The sequence below is a fragment of the Pogona vitticeps genome, chromosome 6 (genome assembly GCF_051106095.1).
Source record: "Pogona vitticeps strain Pit_001003342236 chromosome 6, PviZW2.1, whole genome shotgun sequence".
Taxonomy (NCBI): Eukaryota; Metazoa; Chordata; class Lepidosauria; order Squamata; family Agamidae; genus Pogona; species Pogona vitticeps.
Window position 1 is genome coordinate 44749942 of NC_135788.1, and position 27363 is coordinate 44777304.

The following is a 27363-nucleotide window of genomic DNA, read 5'->3' on the forward strand; positions in this document are numbered from 1 at the left end:
ATGGGACAAGGATTATTGTTCCTGCAGGGCTTTGATCCCTGCTTTCCCCTCCACTTGTTTTTGTACTCTCTTCAGCTTAATTCTGTGTATAAGACGACCCTCAATTTTTAGTCTAAAAATTTTAGACAAAAGTATAGTCTTATACATGGAAAAGTATGGTATAATATCAGAAGCACCTTTAAAAATGACGTGTGCATTTTCATGGATTGCCATTTCCTCCTTTAGATGCATGGCATATAAGACTTGTTGATACCTGCCCTCAAGATATCTCTTATAGCAGCCCTATCAATGAGAATATCTCCAAAATATCCTGTCCTCAACAGCCCTGCTCAGCTCCTATAAACTTAAGCCTGTGACTTCATTTAGTAGATTCCATTTAGTAGACTTCATTTAGTAGACTTCATTTAGTAGACATCAAATCTACAGGGGTAGATCTGATTTAAATCAAACTTATTTAAACCACAATTTAAATCAATTTAATTTTTTTAAAATTTGGATTTCTTAATGATTTTAATTTTTAAAAATCTATGGTTTTCATTTTAAACTGTGATTTAAATCATAAATCAATATGAATTTTTTTAAAAAATATTGATTTTATCCACTCTGAAGTCAATCCATTTCATATTTGACCTTCCAGTTTTCCTGCTGTCTTCAACTTTTCCTACTATTTTGGTCTTTTCCAGAGAATCTTGCCTTTTCATGATGTGCCCAAAGTAGGTTTCACCATTTTTGATGTTCAGTTTCATCATTTTTGCCTCCAGAAGGCTCTAAAATTCACTTGGAAATCTTTTGGGCAGTCCAGGGTATCCACCAAGCTTTCTTCCAGCATCATATTTCAAATGAATCAATTTTTTTCCTGTCAGTTTTCAGACTCATACATTGTGACTGGGCATATGAGATCTTGGCCATGATCTCCACTAAGACATCCTTACACTTGATCTATCTCGATTCTTTCATTGCTTCCCCCCAGAGTCTTCTGATTTCCTGTCTGCAGATACCATTTGAATTGATGATACAAAATCTTTAATTTTTTTCAATTTCTTCATTATCAACATTAAAGTTGTATAGTTCTCCTGTCATGAGAGTTTTGTCTTCTTAATGTTCAGCTGCAATCCCGCTTTGGCACTTTCTTCTTTCACTTTCACTAAAAGTCAAGTCAAGAACTTTTATTGGCATCTGAAAAGAAACAACACAAAAGGCAACAGTCCTTCTCTTTCGACAAGCAGCGTCTCAAGATCTCCGCTGCTTGCAAGACTTTAATATTTTATTTATTTATTTAAAGATTTTAAAGCTCCATTGGTGCTGGCTGTTGTTGGTCGTCATGGCCAATAGAACTTGGACTCCAAACAGTAAAGTCAGGGAGATTTTAGTACAGTGGGGCCTCCACTTACGAACATCCCTACTTACGAAAATTTCAAGGTAGAGAAAGCTCCGGCCGCAAAATTTGGGTTCGACTTGCGGCTGGAGCTTCAACCTACGAAAGGCAGGGGGAAAGGGCAAGAAATTCAAAGCTGCCCCTGCTGCCCTTTGCCTCCTGTCCCCGGTGTCCTCTGCCTCCCGTCTCTGTGGGGACAGGAGGCATAGGGCACTGGGAGCCGGAGGCAGAGAGCAGCAGGTGCAGCTTTGGAAGCCCGGGAAGCCGAAAGTTGCCCCGACCTCCACGCCTGCTGCTGGCTTCCTGGGCGTCCAAACCCCCTCCGCTGCCCTATGTCTCCCAGGAGGAAGAGATAAGGCATTCTGGAAAGACAAAAATGACATTAAATTAGAAAATTGGTATAATAAAGAATGGGACATTGCATTAAATGATAAATGACCTACTGAACTTAAGATGAAAAGAGGGGTAATAAGTTCAAATATGTTTTATGCTATTTGGGGTAGATTTGTTGAATTTGTATTAGTGAAAGGAAAGAGGAAAGCCTCTAAACAACAATCAATACAATTTTGGAAAGGAAGTTTGTATTAAAAGTATTGTTCTAAGGAGTCCCGTGCATATGGGGTGCAAGGTAGTTTAGATTGTATAGCAAGTATTTTGTATTCGATTTTGTTCTGAAAATAAAAATAAACATGTATTTCCAGGGTATTACTAAACCTGGCCACTAGAGGAAGCTGCAAACCATGCAATGTGTAGTGTTCCATACTTCCACATTTTTTGGAGTTCTCAGGGGAAGGGAGGCTTGGAACTGATTCCCTGTAGATGCCACAGTCCTATTGTATACATTTTCCCTCTGCTTCTTCTTCTAAACAAGTAACATCTGTTTTGGGTTAAGTCTGAAATCTCATTTTAAAACGCACTAATTATATTAAAATTCCTGAGGGGAAAAATGTGACCAATGGGATTTCCTTTTAATGCAATACTGACATGAATTCAAAATCACATAACTCACAATTACTGCTTTCATGATTATTAAACTACAGTGGTACCTCACAAGATGAATGCCTCGGGCAACAAAAAACTCGAAAGTGTCTTGTGAGTTTTTTGGTGCCCCGCAAGATGAATATATTTTTGTCTTGCAAGGTATGTTTTCCCATAGGAATGCACTGATATCTAATTAAAGCGTTCCTATGGGAATTTTTTTTAAAAAAAGTCACTTGCCAGGTAGGGAGCTGGGGAAGCACCATGGGAGGACTGGCGGGGGTCCCCGCAACTGTGATCCCCGCTTTCAGAGGTCCCAAGGCAGTCCTCTGATGGTGCTGGGCAAGCCTTCCCCAGCACCATTTTTGAACTTCCTGCCTTTTTCCCTGCCTTTTTCCATTCAGAGGCTTGCCGAGCACCATTGCAGGACTGCCGGGGGACCTCTGAAAGCGGCGATCGCGGTTGCAGGGGACCCCCACCAGTCCTCCAATGGTGCTTCCTCAGCTCCCTACCTGGTTAAGTGACTTTTAAAAAAAGTTTTTCCCATAGGAACACATTAAATAAATTTAAATGCATTCCTATGGGAAAACTCGCCTCACAAGACGAAAATTTCACAAGACGGCAAGTCTCGCGGAACGAATTATTTTCGTCTTGCAAGGCACCACTGTACTGAAAAATGCTACATGCAAGAGCAAAAAGCTGGTCAAGAAGACACTGATCTCTATTAAGTCTTTTAAAATGTAATGTAGGAGCTGGATGCTTACAAAAATAGAATCTATGATTTAGTTTTTCTAATGCTTGCCTTTTCGGACAAGTGACACAAGTATGGTCTGTTACATACAGCAATGATGTTACCTGTCTGTCATGGGTTTGGAGGGAAATTTCCATCCTATGGGGAGTGGAAGGCGGGACATCAGGAGGAGGGGCTGTACTGTATATATATGTGAAGCCTGTGAGGAGAGCTGAAGGAGAGCTGAGAGAAGAAGCTGGTGTGGGAGTCTGTGTGTCAGACAGGGTACTACTGTGTGTCAGTCAGTACCAACCTGATAGGTTCAGGTGTCTGTATGGTTAGCCAGAACTGATAGGTTCAGGGTCTGTGCTTTATTTAAAGGTGTTCTGTGTGAACCAAACTGGTGTATGTATGATTGAGACTAAGCCACGTTACTGTATCTTATTCACTTGATCATTTTATTTTCCCTGTGTGTTATTTAAATAAACCTTATTCCTTTATTTGTTAAAAATCCATTCCTGGTCTGTGTGACTCCTTATAGGGAATGGTTGGTGGCAGCTTAGTGAAACTGTGGCATATCCCAGTAGGTCTGGGGTTGTCACATTGATTGGTGTCCAGCGTGTGGGATACGACTGGTCCAGTTGTCCAGTGGTCCAGCAAAGCCTTGGCAAGTGTGCCCAGAGCAAGGGGGGTCTAGTCAGGGACAATCTGAGAGCGCGTAGGTAATCTTCTAGGCTTACCTCACGGGGAGGTACACTAGTGGAAGAACGTGTAACCTCAGATTGGTGGGACTAGATTAGGGAGCTCTGAGGCAACCTGTTTTGGCGGGAAAAAAGCTGAGGCAAAGCTGAGTGAAGTAGCAGTGATCTAGCCTGTCTGCTGAGAGGCCTAGCAGAGGGGGGTGGACTCTGGCTGGCAACAGTTGCAAGTTAGTGCTGAAGAACAGCAGCAATCTATAGAAGGCTGGTTCTGAGGCAAAAGAGAAAAAAAAAGTGGTCGCTTTATTTTGAGGCTTGACTTTTGAAAGCAGCCTGTTCTGGGGGGGGATTATGCCCTTGACTCGAAGCCAAATGGCAGAAATGGGTGAAGTGAGGGAACCCCAGGTAGACCAAGGTTCTGAGGATGAATTTGGCTCAGTGCAGGATGAGAGCACGGGAGAACAGAACCCAGAACTCAGGAAAATGCTCATAGCCCAACAGCATGAACTGAGGATGAGGCAATTGGAAAGAGAAGAAAGAAGGGAGGAAAGGGAAAGGCAAAGACAATTCGAAATAGAGAGAATGGAAAGAGAAGAAAGATTGGAGAGAGAGAAAATGGCGTTTGAGTTAAGAAAATTGGAACTGATGAATCAGAACAATAATAACAATAGAGATTCTGAGGTGGGCCAATTGTCTAAAACTGACCTGAAGAAATTCCCGGTATACCACAAGGGAGATTGCCCTGAGGTGTTCTTTTCCCTCGTGGAAAGAGCGTTTGTGGACTTCTCAGTAAGGGAAACTGAGAAGATGACCATCATGCGATCTTTAATCAGTGGCAGCCTGGCAGAAGTCTATGCAGAGATGCCAGAGGAGCTGTTAAAAGATTTTGCAGAGTTTAAAAAACTGGTGTTTGCCAGACATGGGATAAATGCGGAACAGCTGAGGCAGAGATTCAGGTCACTCACCAAGAAACCAGAGCAGACTTTTACCCAAGTGGGGGCCCAACTGGTGAGGCTGCTAGAGAAATGGCTATCTCAGGAGGGAACAGAGATCTTCCAGCAGCTCAAAGACCTGATAGCGCTGGAACAGTTTTATTCAGTCCTGCATGGGGAACTGAAGTTCCAGGTGAGGGAAAGGAAACCGAAATCTGTGGCAGAGGCGGCCGAGATCGCAGATTTTATTTCCCAAATAAGAAAGCCCTTAGGTGAGGGGAAATCTATAGGTAAACCTAAGGAAACCTACAGCAAGTACTCTCAGGGACCAGGAAGAAACCAGCAAGGGGGAGGGGCCCATGGTGAAGGGAAGCCCTCAGACACGAAACCAAGACCTCAGATTTTGGAGGGAAAACCAAAACAAGATGAGACAGACTCAAAATACAGCAGAAAATGTTATTTCTGTCAAGGAAAGGGCCATCTAATCTCAGAGTGTGAGAAATTAAAGCAGCTAAAAGGAAATGTGCCTCATGATTTGAGTGGAACCAAGCCAAAAGCTGTGTTCTGTGTCCAGAAAGAGCAAAGCTCCTTGCCATTGAGGGAGCCTGTTGCCATGGCTACTCAATCTGGAACAGTTACATCTGCTGATCAGGCTGAGGAAAATGGTCCTCTTGTGGAGGTCAAGCGCTGCTTACTAGTGAGAACAGATTCGCAGTTGTTTGAAACCGCAGGGGTGGACGTAGGAATACTTGACCATCAGTATAGGGGGCTAAGGGATACTTGTTCCCAGGTGACCCTGTGCCATCCAGATATTATTCCTAGGGAGTATATAATCCCGAATGAGAGCATGAAGGTGGCAGGGATTGAGGGACAGGTGATCTCGCTGCCAGTAGCTGAGGTACCTGTGAACTTTCAAGGCTGGAGGGGAGTTTGGCGGCTAGCGATTTCATCGACTCTGCCAGCAGCCATGCTCGTGGGAAATGACCTGGCTGAACATGTGAAACGGGTGCTAGTGATTACACGTTCACAAGCCACCACGGGGACAGTTCAGGGGGGTACTGATGAGCCAGAGACGGAAGCAGAGGGGAGTTCAGAAGCTGTGGTGGAAACCTTAACCACAGACAGCAGATTTGGCCAAGAGCAAAAGGCAGACGCCACTCTCCAAAAGTGTTTTGAACAGGTGACAGACGCCCAGCTAACACCTGAAACCCCAGTGAGATTTCGAGAGAAAAAGGGGATTTTATATAGAGAGACCCTGAGGAATATCTCAAAAGGGGGAGATGGGATCAGGAGTCAGCTGGTGGTACCTGAAAAGTATCGCCCCATGATCTTAAAAAGGGGGCACTCTGACATGTTTGCTGCGCACTTAGGGGTGAACAAAACACAACAGAGAATTACACAGAATTTTTACTGGCCTGAAATAGGGAAGCAGATCAAGGAGTTCTGTAAACAATGTGATGTGTGTCAGAGGCAGGGGAATAACCGTGACAGGACCAAAGCAAAGTTGTGCCCTTTGCCTGTGATTGACACTCCGTTCAAATGTATAGGGGTGGATATTGTGGGACCTTTGCCCAAGGCCACAAAGAGGGGGAACAGGTTCATTCTCACCATTGTGGACCATGCCACGAGGTACCCCGAAGCCATTCCCTTGACTAACATTGAAACTAACACAGTGGCAGATGCCTTGGTGGGGTATATGTCCAGGATGGGATTTGCCTCAGAAATAATCACAGATTTGGGCACGTCGTTTACATCACAGCTCATGAAACGGTTATGGCAAATCTGTGGAATTAAACACAAGGAAACCACTGCCTATCACCCTGAAAGTAATGGGTTAACGGAGAAGTTCAATGGGACTTTGATGCGCATGATTAGGGCTTACTTGGCGGAGAATCCAAACAACTGGGACCAGAAGCTGCAATCCCTTTTGTTTGCTTATCGATCAGTGCCACAAGCCAGTACTGGGTTCAGTCCGTTTGAACTTTTGTTTGGGAGAAGGGTGAAAGGGCCACTTGATTTGATCAAACAAAATTGGGAGCAGATCACCCAGGATGACCCACAAGATGTTGTGACATATATAGACTCTTTAAGGAATGACCTAAAGAGAAACCTAGAGCTAGCAGCGGAGACCCTGCAAGCTCAAAAGGTCAGAAAGAAAGCTTGGGATGACCAGGAAGGCAGGGAGAGGCACTTTAACCCAGGGGAGGAAGTGCTTTGGCCTAGGCCCTGCAAAGAGAACAAACTGCAGCTGGGTAGCCCAGAAATAAAATACTTGGGTCACATAGTAGGGGGAGGAGTGATAAAACCCCTAGAGGCCAAGATAGAAGCCGTTCGTGATTGGCCTAGACCCAACACCAAGAAAAAAGTCAAATCATTTCTTGGGTTGGTGGGCTACTACAGAAAGTTCATCCCGAGGTTTAGCGAGATAGCAGCTCCGCTGACCGATCTGACGCGGAAGACTGATGACCGCATCCCGTGGACCAGCGACTGTGAGGAGGCGTTCCAGAGGTTGAAGGAGGCCCTCATCAACTATCCAATGCTGCGTGCTCCAGACTTCGACCGGGAGTTCATCATCTACACCGATGCGTCTAACAGCGGGGTAGGAGCAGTTCTTTGCCAGGAGGATGAGAATGGTGACCAGCATCCAGTGTCCTACCTGAGTAGGAAACTCCAGAAAGGTGAGAGACATTTGGCAACCGTAGAAAAGGAGTGCCTGGCCATAGTCTACGCGATCCAGAAGGCCAAGCCTTACATCTGGGGAAGACATTTTATTCTGTGCACTGACCATTCACCACTGCAATAGTTAAAGACAATGAAAACCCACAATAGTAAACTTATGAGGTGGGCTTTAAACCTGCAAGACTATGACTTTGAAGTGAAGGTGGTCAGAGGGTCAGTGAACTGTGTTGCTGACGCCTTGTCAAGAAGACCCGAAGAATGAAGACGGCGAAAGAAACATGGACTATGTATATATTTTGGTGACCAAAAGGTTAAATGTACTTGTTTATTAAACATGCCTGGTTTGTATGAATAAAGGTAACTGGATGTATTGTAAATGGTAAATGTTTAAATGCCTAATTGATATGTTTATCCTAAAGTAAGTATGGTATTGTATGTTAATGTATAACTGTTTTTGTATGTTTTGGATCCAGGTTGTTTTTTGGAGAAAAGCACTTTAGCTTTCCCCCTACAAAACAACTTATAAAGAGGGGAGGTGTTACATACAGCACTGATGTTACCTGTCTGTCATGGGTTTGGAGGGAAAGTTCCATCCTATGGGGAGTGGAAGGCGGGACATCAGGAGGAGGGGCTGTACTGTATATATATGTGAAGCCTGTGAGGAGAGCTGAAGGAGAGCTGAGAGAAGAAGCTGGTGTGGGAGTCTGTGTGTCAGACAGGGTACTACTGTGTGTCAGTCAGTACCAACCTGATAGGTTCAGGTGTCTGTATGGTTAGCCAGAACTGATAGGTTCAGGGTCTGTGCTTTATTTAAAGGTGTTCTGTGTGAACCAAACTGGTGTATGTATGATTGAGACTAAGCCACGTTACTGTATCTTATTCACTTGATCATTTTATTTTCCCTGTGTGTTATTTAAATAAACCTTATTCCTTTATTTGTTAAAAATCCATTCCTGGTCTGTGTGACTCCTTATAGGGAATGGTTGGTGGCAGCTTAGTGAAACTGTGGCATATCCCAGTAGGTCTGGGGTTGTCACATGGTCTATATCAGAATCTGCAGTCAAGGGAAAAATTATTCTACAAATGGGATTCTGCATTACACACATGGCTGTATCTAAAATTGCAAAATGGCTGGAAGGTGCAAAGGTAGGGAACAACAGTTTACAAAAGCATAAAAGCAATTTGTCTCTCAGCACAATACTGCAAGAATGTTTATGCAGCAACTTTCCAGGTACCTATTCCTCTAATTCAGAGCAAAGTCTCAGGCAATATTATATTTATGTCTAGTTCCTCAGACTAGAAGTACCTATGTCAACTTCATGATATTCCTCCCATTCTATTCAGATTTTAAGCATTTTCAACATTATGTGGGCCATGGGTATTTTTCAAGGATGGCTTTAATATGCATTTATTTCTGTGGGTGGTGTTCCCAATTTGGACTAAGAATGCTCCATCACTGTTCTATGGTAAGAGAAGGGAGCAAAGAAAGAGGGTAACAGATTAAACAAACTAAGAAACCATGCCAAAGACTTGTGCTTCGTTACAAATGTTAAGATCTCACACAACAGAAGTTAAAGAGATTGATTCCCTTCACGTATGCCTTACAAAATCTCAAGAGCTGGTGAAAAGCCTATGTTGTCTAGACCCATTCCCCAAGACAAAGAGAACTGTGAACAAAATAAACATCAGGGTAACAGTATTTGCACTTGGGAGGTACACTCTTTAATAAGTCAAGAAAAATGACTTGTTTTTTGTCCCATTAACTTCTAATTTCAAGACGACTTGTATTCTTCTGTCAAATATTCATTCATTCATTCCTTGTCTTTCTCCTTAAAAAGGAGCAAGGGCAGCTTACATCATTAAAAGACAGTATTGAAAACTAGCAGCAGTGAGGATACAAATACTAAAAAGGAACAAACAAGTCTGGGAGCAGCTGGACTGAGAGAAAGGGATCTCCTGATGTACTTAACACCTGAGCAGACTAATAAAGGGAGATGCAGTCCTTGAGATAGCTTGGGCCCAAGCTGTTTAGGGCTTTATAGGTTACAGCAATTAGTCTGAATTGTGCCCAGAAATGGATCAGCAGCCAGTGGAGCTGCTGTAACAAAGGGGTTATGCTCTCCCTATGACCAACCATGGGTTAGCAATCTGGCTGCATTCTGGACCCGTTGAAGTTTCCTAACACTTTCCAGAGGTAGCCCTCACATAGTGTGTCACTGTGGCCACATCAGACCTCTCCAGAAACAAGTAGTAGTTGGTGCACTCGTTTTAATTGTGCAAATACACTCCTGGCTATTGCTGAAACTTGGGCATCCGGGCTCAGAAATGAATCCAGGAACAACCCCAACCTGTCTATCCGTGTTTTCAGGGGAAGCATGACCCCCATCCAGCACAGGCTGCATTCCTGTTCTCTGATTTGCCTTTCAGTTGAGCACCTCTCTCTCTCGTCTAGATTACATTTGTTTATTTTCCAACATCCAGTCTATTGCTGATACTAGACACTGATCTAGAGCTGAAATAGCTTATTGCAGATGGAAATGTCTAATACCTCTCCTAACCAGTTTTCATTTTTAAAAGGTTTAACCAATCTAGTTACAAATAGCAGTAGCAATTTTCCAGAACTTCATATGAAAGCAACATTCGTATTAAGTATATTCTCTAAAGAACACTAGGAAACATCTCATCAGGTTTGGGCAACTATTGTCTCAACTAAACATTGTGTGTTGTTGTTTTTTAATGGAGTCCCCTCAACTTCAGTACAAAATGAAAAAAATTGGTTCTACAGCACCAGAATAGCAATGATTGTAGTCAGCATCTTTATTCATCATTCTGTTGACAGTCATTTCTAACACAAACATACCACTGACAGAAAAAACAACAACAATCCTATATCCTTACACCAGTTAAAAATGTGGAAAAACTGTATCCAGTTATTAGCCACCTTGAGTCCTTTTTGGGAGAAATGCAGGATGGAAATGTTTTAAATAAATAAATTTAAATAAGTTGGGGCAATCAAAAGACTTCTCTTTTTTACAACTTTATTTATTTATTTTATTTATTTGTTGTATTTATACCCCACCTATCTAGTCATTTCAACAACTTGGTGAGTTATTTACAAGGCTGGCTTAAAATGAAATAAAAACAACAGTTCCATTTTCTATACAACACTTCCTTGTATTGAAGGTGCTTTTTGTGGAGCTTCTTTCTTGGTTTTCTCTGTATAAACCACTTGGGAGTTTTTGTTGTATTGAATGGTATATAAGCACCACAAATATATATATAAGAGCTGAAGTAATAAAGATGGTCCTAATGTGAACTATGCCTGTGAAGACTGGAAAGCACTGTCATTTCGGAGTGCTACTTAGTCAGTGAGCAACAAGGAAACAAAGAGTAGAAAAAATTATGTATACAAATCAGAATCTGAAGGAAGCAAATTTGAGAAAATGATGCAAATGAGGAATGTCTCTAAAGACACTTGGGCAATACAGCTGACTTCTGCATACTGCTGTACCATATATATACACTGTAGTCATTGCCCCAGGATCTTAACAGGAATGTATTAAAGACTGCATCATCCACTACTAATGAAGTATACATAAAGTTCTTTCCCTGTTTAGAAACAACCTCCATGTACAAAAACATGGACATTGTCATGGGTCACAAAAATTTCCCCAAGCACACATCACATCTGCGAATACAGTTCAGGCAAACTGAAGGCAAATCACTGCACAACCAGCCACATCTTTGCCATGATTGCAACTGCACCCCCACCCCAAAAGAATTAATCCCTAGAAACCTGCAAGGTGCAAAGAGGTCATACTTTCTAAACGTACACATTACTTCATAACAACTAGCTATGCAAAGTAGGTATTTCTGGGGGCTGGGAAAAGAGAATCAGGGTCTTGAGAGAGAGGACAAGTCCAGCCCAGGCAAGAAACCTGGGCGTCCTAACCAGACGCTACTCCTGGCAAATAAATAAATTTCTCAGAAGACTAGGCAAAAACAACAACCCCCCCCCCCTTGGACGTGCTGCTTTTCTCCATGCAGAAAACATGGATTTTCTACAGATGGCCACTTCGGGTGCCATCTCAAACGCCCTGAGGAGGAAGAGGAGGAAAGCCTTACGGAGCGCGGGGGGGGGCTTATTTCAAGAGCAGCGGCGCACAGGGCCGGGCTGGCCGGGCGAATGAGGCGGCGGAGAAGTGTTGTCGGGGGAAGAGAACAAGAGTCGACCGCGGGACAGAGGACAGTCCGCCGCCCACCCCCCGCCGCCACCGGAGGCGCTGGGAACGGGCAGGGCGTTACCTGCAGGCGGCAAACTCCTCACCGCAGAAGGGAGCGAGGAGGAGCGAGGAGGGGGGGCTCCCTGTGGCCTCCGGACCCGCCACTCAACGGGGCGAGAGAACCACGGCGGTGGGAAACAGGAAGGCGCTTCCTCTGCGGCTTGGGCTTCTCCGCCTCACGACGCTCATCGCGCTCTGAACAGGCCCAAGAGGCGGAACCAGCGGCAGCTCTAACTGACACGTTTGCTCCCTTCAAAGAAGAAGGAAAAAAAAAAACACCACCATCTACCCGCAACTGCAGGACCCCCTTCCTTCATTCGCCTCTCACACACCCGGAAGTCCACATTCGGAAGGCGTACCGGCAACGCTTCCACGCTGGAAACGGCCCTAATAAGGCCATTCCCCGAGGCATGCTGGGACTGGTAGTCTCGTTAGTTTCCTCGAACGTTGCATGTTGGGCGGAGGAGGGTTTTAAGGGAGCCGTAGTGGAAACGGAACGCGCGGGTGGAAAGGAGGCTGTGTGTACATGCCTTCCCGGCATACAGCGCGCGGGGGTGGGGCGAGGGGGAAGAGCGTGAGGGGAGTTGTAGTTCTCTCAGAGTGGCTGTGGGTTTTCCCAGTTTCAGAAACTCCTTGTCCGGGGTGGGGGCGTGTGGTGAGAAGAGTTACCTCATCTTGCATCTCCCTCACTTCACACTACGGGATGCTCCTGTTTCTCTGCTGAAGTTTCGTGATTGCTGGTGGGCTGCTTGACACGATGTAGTTTGTTTACTTGTTACAGTGTGTGTCATATATACATATTTTACAAACTTACTCCTTGTGTATGTCAAATCTGCTTTAACTTAGATTCCAGCGTTGAACCTTATAGGTTTCTGAGCCCCAATGGCCTTATGGGCAGGCTCCTTCCAACCCAATTATTCTATTCTTCTCTATGCTTTCAAAGCAATGAACAGTAACTAAACATCAAAATCAACAAGTGAAAAGTGGCACACACGCACAAACACAAATTCATATCAATTCACTTGACACAACCACTAGAGCATATATTTAAACTGCATAATCTCAAGTCCATTAATGACAGCTGAAGTCAAATATTACAGACATTAAGACTGTATGTATATTTTAAGAGACAATTCCACAATAGAGAAGGCAGCCAACTTTTTAGGTGTTTCATCTGAGCTTCCACTTAAGGGGAAAATGAGGCAGACAGGTATCCATCAGTTAAGGTAACAAGCTAGCAACATGAATTTGACCAAATTCCAGGAGGCAGTGGAAGACAGAAGAGCCTGGCGTGCTCTGGTCCTTGGGGTCAAGAAGAGTCGGACACAGCTTAATGACTAAACAACAAAGGTACATGCACACAGAAAACACTGGTCAAAATCCTGTTGCTTTTTAGTGGACATACAGAAGTTGCTGTTTGGTGAGGTACAGGTCATTCAACCAGGCAAGTGCACTAGTAATAGTCATCCTTCAGTCTAGAGAAACTATGGTAACGTGCTCTGAATAGAGGTCTTGGAAGAGCGTCTAGTGTGGCTGAGAAGGCCAATTTGAGAGTGACAATCTCTTCCACATTGAAGACAAATGCAATCTGTCCCCTGTCCAGCTCCCTGGTTTTGCTTGTTTCGGGACTGCCTCTTTGCCTCGGCCTGCTGGACAAGGGTCTCTTCAAATTGGGAGAGGCCATGATGTACCGCCTGCCTCCAGGTTGAGCGCTTGGACGTCAAGGTTTCCCATCTGTTGAGGTCCATTCCTAAGCCCTTCAGATCCTGTTTGCAGATATCCTTGTATTGCAGCTGTGGTCTCCCTGTGGGTTGCTTTCCCTGCACTAATTCTCCATACATCCTGCAAGTGCACTGACACTTTGCTTAATACCTATTTCCATGATTATCGCTCTGCACTTGGTAATTAGCAACAGGATTCTTGTATCTCACTACCAAGTTGTCCCAAGGTGGCATCCCTTGTATAGGAACACATTGTACATTGAGGTGAGAAAGTCAGAACCGATTCCTCAATCCTGCTTTCTTGGTTCTCCCTGTGTTCATAACCCTCTTATGATACCAGCAGTAGATGGATGCTCAGGCCTTTTACTTCTCACTGCATACTAAAAAGGGTAAATATATATCTCTGTTTGATTAACAGCTTTAAGTTTAAATAGACTGGCATTTTTGTTCCCACACTTTTGCTGTTGCACTCCTCACCCCACAAGAATGTGATGTCCAAGAAATCAATTTGGCCTTCAAGCTGAAAGAGATTCCCTCGTAAATTTACAATTAACCAGCAGTGAGGTCAAACCTAGTAAACCAACACTAACAATAAAAACATCAAACATACAGTATCAACAAAGGTAGAAATGGCACAAAACAATATCCAAAATCCATACTGAGGTGATATATTTGAAAGGCAAACAAAAGTAATTAAAATCAAAATTTCTCACTGTACAAGGTGGTGCCATCGTGAAAATCAGTGGCCATTTCCCCATTCTCCCACCACAATCATTTCTCTTATTACAAAACATTACAGATCACCACCACTGTCACCACCTTGCAATGATGCCACATTTTATTTAGTGTTGGTTGTCAAATTGTACTTGCAGGAACAAATGTGCAAAACTAAAATAACCCTTTATTGTACAACCTGTGCTACAGTTGGAAACACAACACTATTTGTGCTTACCCAGAAGTAAGTCCTACTGTGTTTAATGATGTTTTCTCCCAGTTAACTGTACAGAACATTATTCTGGGATTTTAAAAAATTGGTTTAAAATGTAAGATGCTCATTAATTTATCATTTATCTGTTGTGCTAAGCATGCTAAGTTTATTGCTAATGTATAATTTTCCATGTACCTTTATAGCCCATATTTCTGTTAAGCAGAACTCTATGCCTGCTCTGAACATCTGTGAGCAATATTTGCAAAATAGTTTGAACCTATGTCCTTATGATTTTAAGTCATATATAAAAAGCCTCGTGGCGCAGTGGTTAAAACGCTGTACTGCAGCTAAAACTGTGCTCACGACCTGGGGTTCAAATCCCAGGTAGCCGGCTCAAGGTTGACTCAGCCTTCCATCCTTCCAAGGTCGGTAAAATGAGTACCCAGCTTGCTGGGGGGGGCAATGTGTAGCCTGTATAATTAAAAAAATTGTAAACTGCCCGGAGAGTGCTTGTAGCGCTATGGGGTGGTATATAAGTCCAATAAATAAATAATATATAATTTCTATATAAAAGCCATGGATTTGCCTTGAAAACCACTACTGTTGGTCACCGTGTGCAAAGGAGAGAACATTACTGCTGCCATGCCATTCACAACTGTAATTGCTCAGAATGGCTACTTTAGTTTCATTTTGAAAGATGAATATTCTTGAATGATTACTGGCAAGCATACTTTTTGTGCTTTTTTTGTTCTGCTAATGTTCCCCTATGTTCACATTCTCTCCATATTCTTCAGAAAGAATAGGAATTCTAGTTTACCTTGTAAGTATGCTGATCAAAACTTGCTTTGTACAGTTTCCCTGAAGCTGCAAGTAAGCCATATTTTATTTTTGTGAATGTAGATAAAGGTTTTTTTTTTTTTTTGCTAGAGCAGTTTTAAGTGAGTACAGTTTTCATGGTAATTAAAATATATTCCTCTTCATTTGTCTTAGTCTAAACCTCTCATTTTTATGTTTCAGAAGACAACAGTATTCTACTGCCTCTAACCTGTATGGATTCCATAACAGATCACAATTTTTCTTTAGGCAAAATGTGGGTACAGTGTGAGAACAGCAGCTGTTTAAAGTGGAGACTGTTGCCGCATGATGCTGCTGCACATGTTGATCTAAATGCACCGTGGTACTGCTACATGAATATTGATCCACAGTTTAACAAATGCTCTGTGTCTGAAGAAGGTTTTCCTGGGGAATCTCAATTTCGAAAACACGGATTAAAATTTACGTATTCAAAACTTCCTTTAGGAAGTTTAGTTTTGGTGAAAATGCAAACATGGCCACGGTAAGGTTATAAAAATTAAAAATTAATTGCAGTTAATACAAGTTACATTATATTACTGGAATGGGAATTGAGCATACTTTTATTCTGGAAAAATAACAATTTATATTCTGCTTCACTTTTGTGATCTGATGTTTTCTAGAGATAGGTTTAGTCAAAACTACATTGTATTTCTGAAGAAGAATTGGGAGAATCCCAACTTTGCCAGTCATTTCTTGGGAGGGGGATGGATTCAAAACAACAGAAATTCACTATAATGGATTCCAAACCAACCATCCATAAACCCCATTGCCCACTCTGTCCATTGTGTGAGCCAGCAGAGTTTTCAAAGTGTCAGATTATCCACTCCCCCCACTCACCACCTCAATTTACTCTGTCCAGTTCCATGTCGCATTTTGTGAGCACAAGATTGCTTGCTTTTGTGTTTCTATATTGGGTTAAGCATCTGTGGTCATCCATATGATTTTGGCCAACAGTGTTTAGTAGCCTAGCTACCCAAGCCGATTATTAAGGATGCTGGGAATTTCAATCTAAAAGCTGGTCATAGTTGGTTCCTCATGATAGAAAACATACATGTTATGTATTTTATCTTTCTTTGAACTGATTGTATTTTTTTCTTTCTTTCAAGATGGCCTGGTATTCTCTGTCCTGATCCTGTTAATGGACAGTATGTGACACATGACTTGGATGGAAATGTTGAAAGTCACCATGTAGAATTTCTGGGGAAACCCCATTCAAGGCAATGGATTCTCATAAAATACATTGGCCATTATCCTAGTTCATTTATGGTAGGAACTTTTAAATTGATGTTGTTGTTTTTCTTATAGACTGTAATATTTCAATAGATATGAAGATCAGAATGTATGTGAAAAATATTAGTGATGTTAAAAATTTCAGCTTTAACTGTTTTATAGAATCTTTAGTATTTTGCAGGAAATCTAGAAAGGTTATCCCAATTATAGTTCTGCATATAGCAGCCTTCTCCTGCCAGGCTTATGGTCAGCACCATCAAGATTGATGGATTGATTTCTAGCCTTTGAATTCTGTTCTTTAGTAAATTGCAGGACTAATTCCCATTGATCATTTGGCTGGCATATCATGTGAAAGGGAACCTAGATTGAATCTCTCTGCTTGTTTAGTGTATGACTGGGGCTGTTAAAATTAACTGTGCTGGTCATATATTAAGAGACTGCAGAGATCTACACCGGCAACTCAATAACAGTTTGGCTGCTGGCTCTGTGTGCTACTGCCCCCATAGTTTTAAAACGGCTTATTTTTTGTCATAAAAGAGTTATCTGATCTTGAATTAGATGCAGTAGTTTGTCTTAGCCCAGCTTTCCATCAGCTATTACTGCTACACAAAGCTTAGAGAAGCTACTGTTTCAAAAGGAATTCACAGGATCCCCCCATGCTAACCAGCTGTCTGGAAGGTCCTAGGAGTTGTCCCCCAGTGAGTGGCTCCATCTTAGACTCAAGGAAATCAGACATTTTTTGTTGTTTGGAAACAGGTGAAAGATTTATTGGTGTATTTAACAATAAACAAGTGTCCTGAACATGGTTATGATTTCTCTCTCCTTCTGCAACGGGTCTGGAAGGGGTCTCCATTCTTCAAACAGGAACTGGTTTCCAAAACTATTGTTCCAAGGTCCTGGTAAAATGGGAGGAACTCAGTCTCTTATGGTCTGCCCCGTCGGGTCATCCAACAGGGGCACAGTCTCCTCGTCCACGCCATCATCCCACTGGATCCTTCCATTGGTGTCTCGGCTCTCCCAAGATCCTCCCTGTAACTCCTTCTCTTCATCTCCCTTACTCTCCATTCCAACCTTTCTCTCTTTTCTCTCTCTACATGTTCTTTCTCCTCTCTCAGTCTTCTCCACTCTCTCGCCTCTGCCTCTCCCCACTACAAGGGTCTAGGCGGAATTTCTGACCTCCTTCTATAATCAGACTCTTCCCTAGGAACCCTTAATCTTTCCCATAGCCCAGTCTATGGATCTTGCATCCACATCCACTCCCAGTCTAGTGGTAACTTATTCCTTTTTCTCTCTACTTCCCCTGTTCCCACTTCAAAATCCACCCTCTTTTTTCTCCCCTTTCCTGCCTTTTCTCCCTGAACCGCTCCATCTTTATTCTCTGCATGTCCTCTGTCAATTCCTCTATCCTCGCCTCCTGCTGGGATTTCTCGGTGGACTCTGGTGCGGGCCTGGGGTTTTCTTCCTTTGTTTTGCTGTTGAGGAGGGACGGCTCTCCAGCAAGTGGTGTATTCCTCTCGCCATCTGCCTCACACCCCCTAAAAGTAACTTTTTAAGGGAGTGATTATATGGGCATTTGTCCCACTGTTAGTCCACTGTGGGGACAGGCTGATTCTCTCCTTTTGCTGGCAACCAGACAATGTAAGTGCCAGCATGAACCAGTTCATCACCAGAGTATTCCTACATGCAGCTTTCTGGTTCCCTGTCAGAGGATACTTTTTTTAAGGTACTGGCAGGATCACTCCGTTTTGGTTCACTTCCAGTACATGCGATTTCTGAAATCAAACCAAAGCAAAGCTTGTTCCTTTAAATTTCCCATCCATCTTCAAATTCCCAATATTGGTCATCTTAGACACTTAATAATATCAGGAAATTAAAAGCATCACCTACTCCTCCCTAAAAGGGCAGAGGAAGGAAGCAATTTAAAAACAAATATGCCTATGAAGGCAGTGTTGATGTGCCATACCTTAGATTTTTTTTGAAAGCTTCCTCCTAGAAGGTAGAGAAGACAGGAGGAGCAAGGAGGGGGATTTGGTTTTGTTTCTTTTCTTAAGGGATGTGAGCCAAATAACATTCCTTGAGGAGCATTTGCCACATGAATGCAAAGATCATATCAAAAGGCATACCAGACATCTTTCTTGTTGTTTAGTCGTTTGTTGTTGTTTAGTCGTTAAGGCACGACTCTTTGTGACCCCATGGACCAGAGCACACCAGGCCCTCCTGTCTTCCACTGCCACCGGGAGTTGGGTCAAATTCATGTTGGTAGCTTTGATGACACTGTCCAACCATCTCGTCCTCTGTCGTCCTCTTCTTCTTTTGCCTTCACACTTTCCCAACATCAGGGTCTTTTCCAGGGAGTCTCCTCTTTTCATGAGATGGCCACAGTATTGGAGCCCCAGCTACAGGATCTGTCCTTCCAGTGAGCACTCAGGGTTGATTTCCTTTAGAATGGATAGGTTTGTTCTCCTTGCAGTCCAGGGGAATCTCAAGAGCTTCCTCCTATACTACAATTCAAAACCATAGCTTTGACTATGTGGACGTTTGTTGGCAAGATGATGTCTCTGCTTTTTAAGATGCTGTCTAGGTTTGTCATCGCTTTCCTCCCCAGAAGCAGGGATCTTTTCTTTTCGTGGCTGCTGTCCCCATCTATAGTGATCATGGAGGCCAAGAAAGTAAAATCTGTCACTGCCTCCATATCATCCATTTCTATTTGCCAGGAGGTGATGGGACCAGTGGCCATGATCTTAGTTTCTCTCCTCTTTCACCCTCATTAAGAGGTTCTTTAATTCCTCCTCACTTTCTGCCATCAGAGTGGTATCATCTGCACACCAGAGGTTGCTGATATTCCTTCTTGCAATCTTAATTCCGATTTGGGATTCATCCAGTCCTGTCTTACGCATAATGTATTCTGTATAAAAGTTAAATAAGCAGGGAGACAATATACAGCCTTGTTGTACTCTTTTCCCAATTTTCAACGAATCAGTTGTTCCATATCCAGTTCTAGCTGTTGCTTCCTGTCCCACATATAGATTTCTCAGGAGATAGATAAGGTGGTCAGGCATTCCAATTTATTTAAGAACTTGCCATAGTTTGCTGTGGTCCACACAGTCAAAGGCTTTTGCGTAGTCAATGAAGCAGAAGTAGATGTTTTTCTGGAACTCTCTGGCTTTCTCCATAATCCAGGACATGTTAGCAATTTGGTCTCTAGTTCCTCTGGCCCTTCGAAATCCAGCTTGTACTTCTGGGAGTTCTTGTAGGATTTTGAGCATAACCTTGCTAGCGTGTGAAATGAGTGCAATTTTATGGTAGTTGGAGCATTCTTTGGCACTTCCGTTCTTTGGGATTGGGATGTAGACTGATCTTTTCCAATCCTCTGGCCACTGTTGAGTTTTCCAAACTTGCTGCCATATTGAGTGTATCACCTTAAGAGTGTCATCTTTTAAGATTTTGAATAGTTCAACTGGAATGCCATCACCTCCACTGGCCTTGTTGTTAGCCATGCTTTCTAACACCCACTTGACTTCACTCTCCAGGATGTCCAGCTCAAGGTCAGCAACCACACTATCTGGGTTGTTCGGGTCATCCAGATCTTTCTGGTATAATTCCTCTGTGTATCCTTGCCACCTCTTCTTGATGTCTTCTGCTTCTGTGAGGTCCCTACCATTTTTGTCCTTTATCATGTCCATCCTTGCACAAAAGGTTCCTTTAATATCTCCAATTTTCTTGAACAAATCTCTGGTTTTTTCCTATTCTGTTTTTTTTTCTATTATTTTCCTCTATTTATTTGCAGTGTTCATTTAAGAAAGCCCTCTTGTCTCTCCTTACTATTCTTTGGAAGTCTGCATTCAATTTTCTATAACTTTCCCCATCTCCCTTGCATTTTGTATCCCTTTTCTTCTCTGCTATTTGTAAGGCCTCATTGAACAGCCACTTTGCTTTCTTGCCTTTCCTTTTCTTTGGGATTTTTTTGTTGTTGCCTCCTGTACAATGTTAGGAGCCTCCATCCATAGTTTTTCAAGCACTCTCTCCACCAAATCTAGTTCCTTAAATCTGTTCTTCACTGTATTCATAAGGGATTTCGTTTAGATTATACCTGACTAGGCCAGTGGTTTTTCCTACTTTCTTCAGTTTAAGCTTGAGTTTTGCTATAAGAAGCTGATGAGCAGAGCCACAATCAGCTCCAGGTCTTGTTTTTGCTGACTGTATAAAGCTTCTCAATCTTTGGCTGCAGAGAACATAATCAATCTGATTTTGGGATTGGCCATCTGGTGATGTCCATGTGTAGAGTCACCTCGTGTTGTTGGAAAAGAGTGTTTGTGATGACCAGCTTGTTCTCTTGACAAAACTCTATTAGCCTTTGCCCTGCTTTGTTTTGAACTCCAAGGCCAAACTTACCTGTTGTTCCTTTTATCTCTTGGCTCCCTACTTTAGCATTCCAGTCCCCTATAATGAGAAGAACATATTTCTTTGGTGTCAGTTCTAGAAGGTGTTGTAAGTCTTCATAGAATTTGTTAATGTCAGCCTCTTCAGCATCAGTGGTTGGTGCATAAACTTGGATTACTGTGATGTTGAAAGGTGTGCCTTGGATTTCTATTGAAATCATTCTCTCATTTTTGAGATTATATCCCAGTACAGCTTTTCCCACTCTTTGGTTGACTATGAGGGATGCTCCCTTTCTTCTATGTGATTCTTGCCCACAATAGTAGATATGATGATCATCTGAATTGAATTCGTTCATTCCTGTCCATTTTAGTTCACTGACGCCCAGGATGTCAATGTTTATTCTTGCCATCTCCTGTTTGACCACATCCTGCTTACCAAGTTTTATAGATCTCACATTCCCGGTTCCCATGCAGTATTTTTCTTTGCAGCATCCGACTTTCTTTCACATCCAGATGCATCCACAGCTGAGCGTCCTTTCAGCTTTGTCCCAACCACTTCATTAGCTGTGGAGCTACTTGTATTTATCCTCTGCATGTTGGACGCCTTCTGACCTGAGGGGCTCATCTTCCAGCGTCATATCTTTTAGCCTTTTGTTTCTGTCCATCGAGTTTTCTTGGTAAAGATACTGGAGTGGCTTGCCAGTTCCTGCTTCAGGTGGATCACGTTTAGTCAGAACTGTCCCCTTCTGACCTGTCCATCTTGAGTGTCCCTGCACGGCATAGCCCATAGCTTCTTTGAATTACTCAAGCCCATTTGCCATGACAAGGCAGCAATCCGTGAAGGGGTCCAGACATCTACATGACCTCAAATGACCCTAGTTAGCTTGTTCCAGTCAGTTCCCATTGAAGCATCTAGCCAAGCCCTAAGTTGGAGCCTCGTACCTCTTTCTTCCTATCTTGTTCCAGTTTCCCTTCTTTACACCTGTATTTCTTACTATTGGTCTGGGATTTCTAAGACACACACAGCTTGACTACATTGCTGAGATGTAAAAGATTGGATAGGAGGTGCGATGAGTTGAAGGAAAGACAGACTGGAGACAGAGCAGACAGTATGAAGGGGAAACATGCTTGGATAGCCTAACTAGCTGTTTCTAACTGTTGCATCCAATAGGCATGAAGTTGCTTGTGCAAGCACGCTTGTACAGTACTCTTCTTCATTTCCAGGAAGTTCTCCTACTGTTAAGCATATTGGGCAAAACTCAAAGGATTTTTTAAAAAACAAAATAAAGTAAATAATAAGAATCTCCAAAACCCATGGTACCTTAAAGACTGTTATGTTTTAATGTGAACTCTTATGGACAAGTTCACTTCTTCAGACATATGGAATGTAATACAGTAAAATGCAAAGTTCACAAATAAAACATTCATGCTAGCTTTGATTGCCAGTGGTGTATGTTTGTATCTCACACCTGGAGTAATTTATGGCCTGTGTTTGGTGTTCAGTTCTTTTGTAGTGTGGTTTTGTAAACATTCCCACAATAGACAGAAAACAGAACACAAGGCAAGGGCATAAAAGGGGGAGGAAGAGGGGGTTGTGTTGTTGTGAAGACCAGCTGTGAACAGGAACATGATTAAAGGGTATCAAGCAAAATCCAAAGAAACTAAATTAAACTAAACAAGACAAAAATATTTCCCACCTTAAATACTAACTATTATATTTGAATGTGAGCTTCCGTGGACACATCCACTTCATCAGACATATGTTTTGTCTTTTTTTGTCTTGTCATTTCTTGTTTTCTTTTGTTTCTTTGGATTTTGCCTGATAGGCGTTCACAGACTAACACGGCTACCTCTTCCAAAATGACAACCATGATTAAAGGGGACAGCAGAGGAATAATGCATGTTATGTTGTTTTACCGTTGAGCCTTGTACTAAAAGATGGGTCTCGTAGTTGTGAAGGAAAATAACAGTAGACAACAGCATAAGTAATTTGGTAATGAGTTAAGAAACTCTTTTTAACTCATTACAAAATAAAACTTAAATCAGCTCCAGAGTAGCTTGTTCTTGAAGTTTGCTGTTTCTGAATATGTAATCTCAATGGTGTCATGATTTAAAGATATTTACTAGAATTAAAAGCTTCATGGTCCAAAGCCAATTTATGCAGCTAGATGCATCACTATTGATAGTCTTTTGATTGTAATGTCTACCCCATGGAGCCTGAAAAATGCTGTAGTGGTTTTAAGAGGATGTACCACTTGTGCTGTAATGTTCTTTCCCTCTTTAATATTCAGCTTTCTTCAAAGGATATATGTCAAGTTTCATGATCTTTTACATGTTACCAAAAGTTAAGTGTTGGTTTGGTACAACATTAAAATGCTGCTCAGATCTTTTCTTTTGCTCTTCTAGTATGGCATTCAGCTTCTCCCTTTTTATTAGATGATCTCTTCTGTAGCTAAATCTCCTGCCAATCATTTAGTAGTTTGATAAAGTACCCTTAAATCTCCTCTTATTTCTGCCATTTCCACTTCAAATGCCTGCCTATCAATAAATGTTCTTCTGTCCTCTTTGACTGATCTTTTAAACTCCATCATCTTTTATTCCTTCTTCTTACATTTCATTTTTTACTTGGCCTGTTTTCTTTTTATGTGACATTGCAAATCTACTTTTTCTCCTTCCGTTACTAAATTCAAGGACAGTCACTGTTCATTGGTAGAACTGATTGATTACTTCTTAGACTTTGTCTTATGTCATTAACTAAGAGACAGAAAGGTCTGAAAAATGATATGCTCTATCACCCTGCTTTTGGTTATTTATTATATAACCTGCTCTAAACGCTAAGATTGCAGTTACATTTGCCTTCTGAATGGAAGCAAACGTGTGTTACTTTCAGCTCAAGCCATTTATGATCTTTGCCCATCCTCTACCTTGCAGCCAGTCTATAGTTTTCACAGATCTGTGACAGGGCAGATCTTGGAAGTAGGGATAATGAACTGCTGAAAAGGGAGGTTCAGATACTTCTAAATGGTTTTGTCAAAGAAGTAATCTTAGCAGATATCACTTGTCACAGCAAAGTAGCAGGGGTAGTCTTACTTTGAAGCAAAATCAGGTACCCACTCCATGTGACAGCAGGATTTTAACAAGATATCCTGCTGTCCACCTTTCAGATACAGGCTGACACAGTCTGCCTTCTACCTGTTAAGGTAGTCCCACCATTAAGGCTAGATGTCAGATGCAGTGGAAGATACTGTTCTGTTGCTAGTACTGAAATAGGAGTCAGGTGTCAATCCATTTAGCTTGTGTATGAAAAATGGGGTGGCAGGGAGACATCTTGCCCATCGCCTCAGGCAACAAAATATCTTGGGTCAACTTTGAACAGTGCTGCAGATATTTGAAAAGCTGTGCCTTCTGGAATCCCTTCTTATGTCATAATGCTAAATAGTTTGCCATTTAAAAGCTCCTGATTTTTGTCTGACAGCTTTTTCAGTTGTATCTGGCTGATCTCATGTGTGCATGCAACTACCTTAAATAGTTGTCCAAGCCTCTTGATTTTTTTAGCGCAGCAGACACTTTTTGTTTAGCTGGATATTGGTATTGATGGTCAGCTGAATCAATATCAAATTTCACAATGTTTGAATTCTGCTGGGTAGATCTCTCTGAATTTTCTTTTCAGGACACTTTCCATTAGGACAATCTCTTGCTTATACAGTGGTGCCTCGCTTAACGATTGCCTCACTTAACGAAGAATTCGCTTACCGATGGGTTTCTTTTAGGAATTTTCCGCATCGTTTAACGATGTTCTCTATGGGGGATTTTCACTCAACGATGTCTGTTTTCACTCCTGTAAAAGTGTCTTAAACTGTTTGAAACCTGTTTTAAATGCTTGCAATAGTTACCCCACCCCCTGAAACCTATGCAAACTTAATTCGGTGTTGTTCCAAGTCTTTGTTAATTTTTGGTGAATTTTTTTATTCTCCATTGAAAGCCATTGAACTCCAATGGCTTTCAATGGAGAATAAAAAAATTCACCAAAAATTAACGAAGACTCAGAACAACACCAAATTAAGTTTGCGTAGGTTTCAGGAGGTGAGCTAACGATTGCAAGCATTTAAAACAGATTTCAAACAGTTTAAGACACTTTTACAGGAGCGAAAAGGGACTTCGCTAACCCATTCAAATGCATTGAGTCGGCTTCAATGCATTTCAATTGGGGAACCGCGTTTCACTCAACGATGTTTCCTATGCCGATTTTCACTTAAGGATGGCAATCCATTCCAATTGGAATGGATTAACCGGTTTTCAATGCATTCCTATGGGAAATGGTGTTTCACTTAACGATGTTTTCACATAACGATTTTTTAAATTGAACCAATTAACATCGATAAGCGAGGCACCACTGTACATTATAGAGAAAGAAGAGTAATGGACAGGAAATAAACAGCAGTGACTGAATTGCCATCTAGATATCGAAGGAAAAAATTTCTACAGTTGGAAAACTCTACAGCTAGAACTTAAACATATCAGTTCAAATCCAGTTGGTAGTTCTCAACCTTGGGTAACCCAGATGTTCTTAAACTTCAATTCTCAGAAGCCTTCACTTTGTGCCAGTCAGGGTTTCTGGGAGTTGCAGTCCAAGAACACTTAGGTTAGCCAAGATTGGGAACCACTGATCTAGAATCACTGATCTGAATCAATGTCAATAACTTAAGTGTTACTGTATTCCTGTTGATTCAATAAAGCTATTCTAGTTGTAATTACAAATTAAATTTAGGTCATAACAAAATGTTAATCTGAAGTATGTTTTTTCAGGCAGTAGTAGGACAGGCCAGAGCAAAAGATACTATAGTTTTTAGACCATATACTTCTTGCAGCATAGTACTACTAATTTGCAGTCACAGTGGTTTGTTTTAATAAAAGAGCCTAGTGGCAGGTTTCATAGATTATACAAACTGCCTCAGACATAATCCAATATTGTCTTTATCAATTAGTATGGCAACTCCTTTCTAAACAAACTAAACTGCTACTTTATATGAACTATGATATAAATACCATGAATTGTTCTTGACACCTGCTAGTCAACAGGAATTTTTTTGTTAGTTTTTGAAGTCAGACTGTTCCTGATACTTTCCTCCATGTCCCCTAAGTAACCTTTACAATGCTTGAAAATATAATGTAATCAGAGAAGGCACAAGATTCATCACTTTTTTTACAATGATATAATAATTGAATAGGAGTGTGGCATCCACCCTAAATTATGCATTATAAGTTATACCTTATTCATAAGTTGTATGTTAATGTGGTTGTGAGGTGGAGCCAAAGGGGCTGCTGAAGAGGCGGAGCCTGGGAGATAAGCTGAGTCAGTCAGAGTCAGAGAGAGTGAGAGAAGGGACAGCTTTGGGGGTTTTGAGGAGTGTTTAAGGAGTGATTAGTCAGAGTGTAACTTGTGTTAATTAATATAGGTAAAGGTAAAGGTTCCCCTTGACATTTAGTCAGTTGTGTCCGACTCTAGGGGGCGGTGCTCATCCCCGTTTCCAAGCCGTAGAGCCAGCGTTTGTCCGAAGACAGTTTCCATTGTCACGTAGCCAGCACGACTTAGGCACGGAACGCTGTTACCTTCCCACCAAGGTGGTACCTGTTTATCTACTTGCATTTGCATGCTTTCGAACTGCTAGGTTGGCAAGGAGCTGGGACAAGCAATGGGAGCTCACTCCGTCGCGTGGATTCGATCTTATGACTACTGGTCTTCTGACCCTGCAGCACAGAGGTTTCTGTGGTTTAATCCACAGCTCCAGATGTCAGGGTTTCCTGTCTGTTGAAGTCCATTCCTAAGGCCTTCAGATCCCACTTGCAGATATCCTTGTATCACAGCTGTGGTCTCCCTCTGGAGCGATTTCTCTGCACTAATTCTCTGTACAGGAGATCTTTTGGAATCCCACCATCAGCCATTCTCACGACATGCCCAAGTCAACGTAGACGTCGCTGTTTCAGTAATGTATACATGCTAAAAATTCCAGCTCGTTCTAGGACTACTCTATTTGGAACTTTGTCCTGCCAGGTGATACCAAAAATGCGTTGGAGGCAATGCATATTGACGGTGTTCAGCTATCTCTCCTGTTGTGCACAAAGGATCCAGGACTCATTGCACTACAGGAGTGTGCTCAGGACACAGGCTCTATAGACCTCTATAGACCTATATATCATGTGCTTCTTATTGAGCCATACTCTCTTTGTGAGTCTAGGGAATGTGGTAGCTGCTTTGCCAATGCGTTTATCCAGCTCGACATCTAGGGAGAGAATGTCAGAGATTGTTGAGCCAAGGTACACAAAGTCATGAACAACCTCCAATTCTTGTGTGGAGATGGTAATAGAGGGAGGTGAGTCCATGTCCTGGCCCATGACTTGTGTTTTCTTCAGGCTGATTGTTAGTCCAAAGTCTTGGCAGGCCTTGCTAAAACAATTCATGAGTTGTTAGAGGTCTTCAGCAGAGTGGCAACAGTGGCTGCATCATCGAATGTGTCAATTTTTGGTGAACTGATTAATGGTATGCACACATATTATATACCCTGTTTCCCCTAAAG

At 42.1% G+C, this 27363-nt stretch overlaps 2 protein-coding genes across 8 annotated transcripts in view; one reads left to right on the top strand and one right to left on the bottom strand.

The window, feature by feature from the left end:
* AZI2 (5-azacytidine induced 2) overlaps nucleotides 1-12148 on the bottom strand; it is a 30415-nt gene extending 18267 nt beyond the window's left edge. Inside the window, exon 1 of one of the 6 annotated variants that reach the window (XM_020807998.3) lies at nucleotides 12035-12148. Coding sequence is in view for 2 of the 6 variants with exons in the window: in XM_020807960.3 (XP_020663619.2) it covers nucleotides 11965-11992 (28 nt within the window). In the remaining 4 variants the exon portion in view is untranslated. Of the gene's footprint in view, nucleotides 1-11697 lie in introns of all 6 variants that reach the window. The other 5 variants (XM_020807960.3, XM_020807970.3, XM_078377321.1 and 2 more) reach the window with 5 other exon arrangements.
* A 75-nt stretch (nucleotides 12149-12223) lies between these two features.
* Nucleotides 12224-27363, top strand: part of ZCWPW2 (zinc finger CW-type and PWWP domain containing 2) — a 54982-nt gene continuing 39842 nt past the window's right edge. The window contains exons 1-3 of one of the 2 annotated variants that reach the window (XM_073003435.2): nucleotides 12224-12415; nucleotides 15342-15660; nucleotides 16286-16445. In XM_073003435.2, coding sequence (XP_072859536.2) covers nucleotides 15374-15660; nucleotides 16286-16445 — 447 coding nt within the window. In that variant the 5' untranslated portion in view covers nucleotides 12224-12415; nucleotides 15342-15373. Of the gene's footprint in view, nucleotides 15661-16285; nucleotides 16446-27363 lie in introns of both variants that reach the window. The other variant, XM_078377322.1, reaches the window with a different exon arrangement.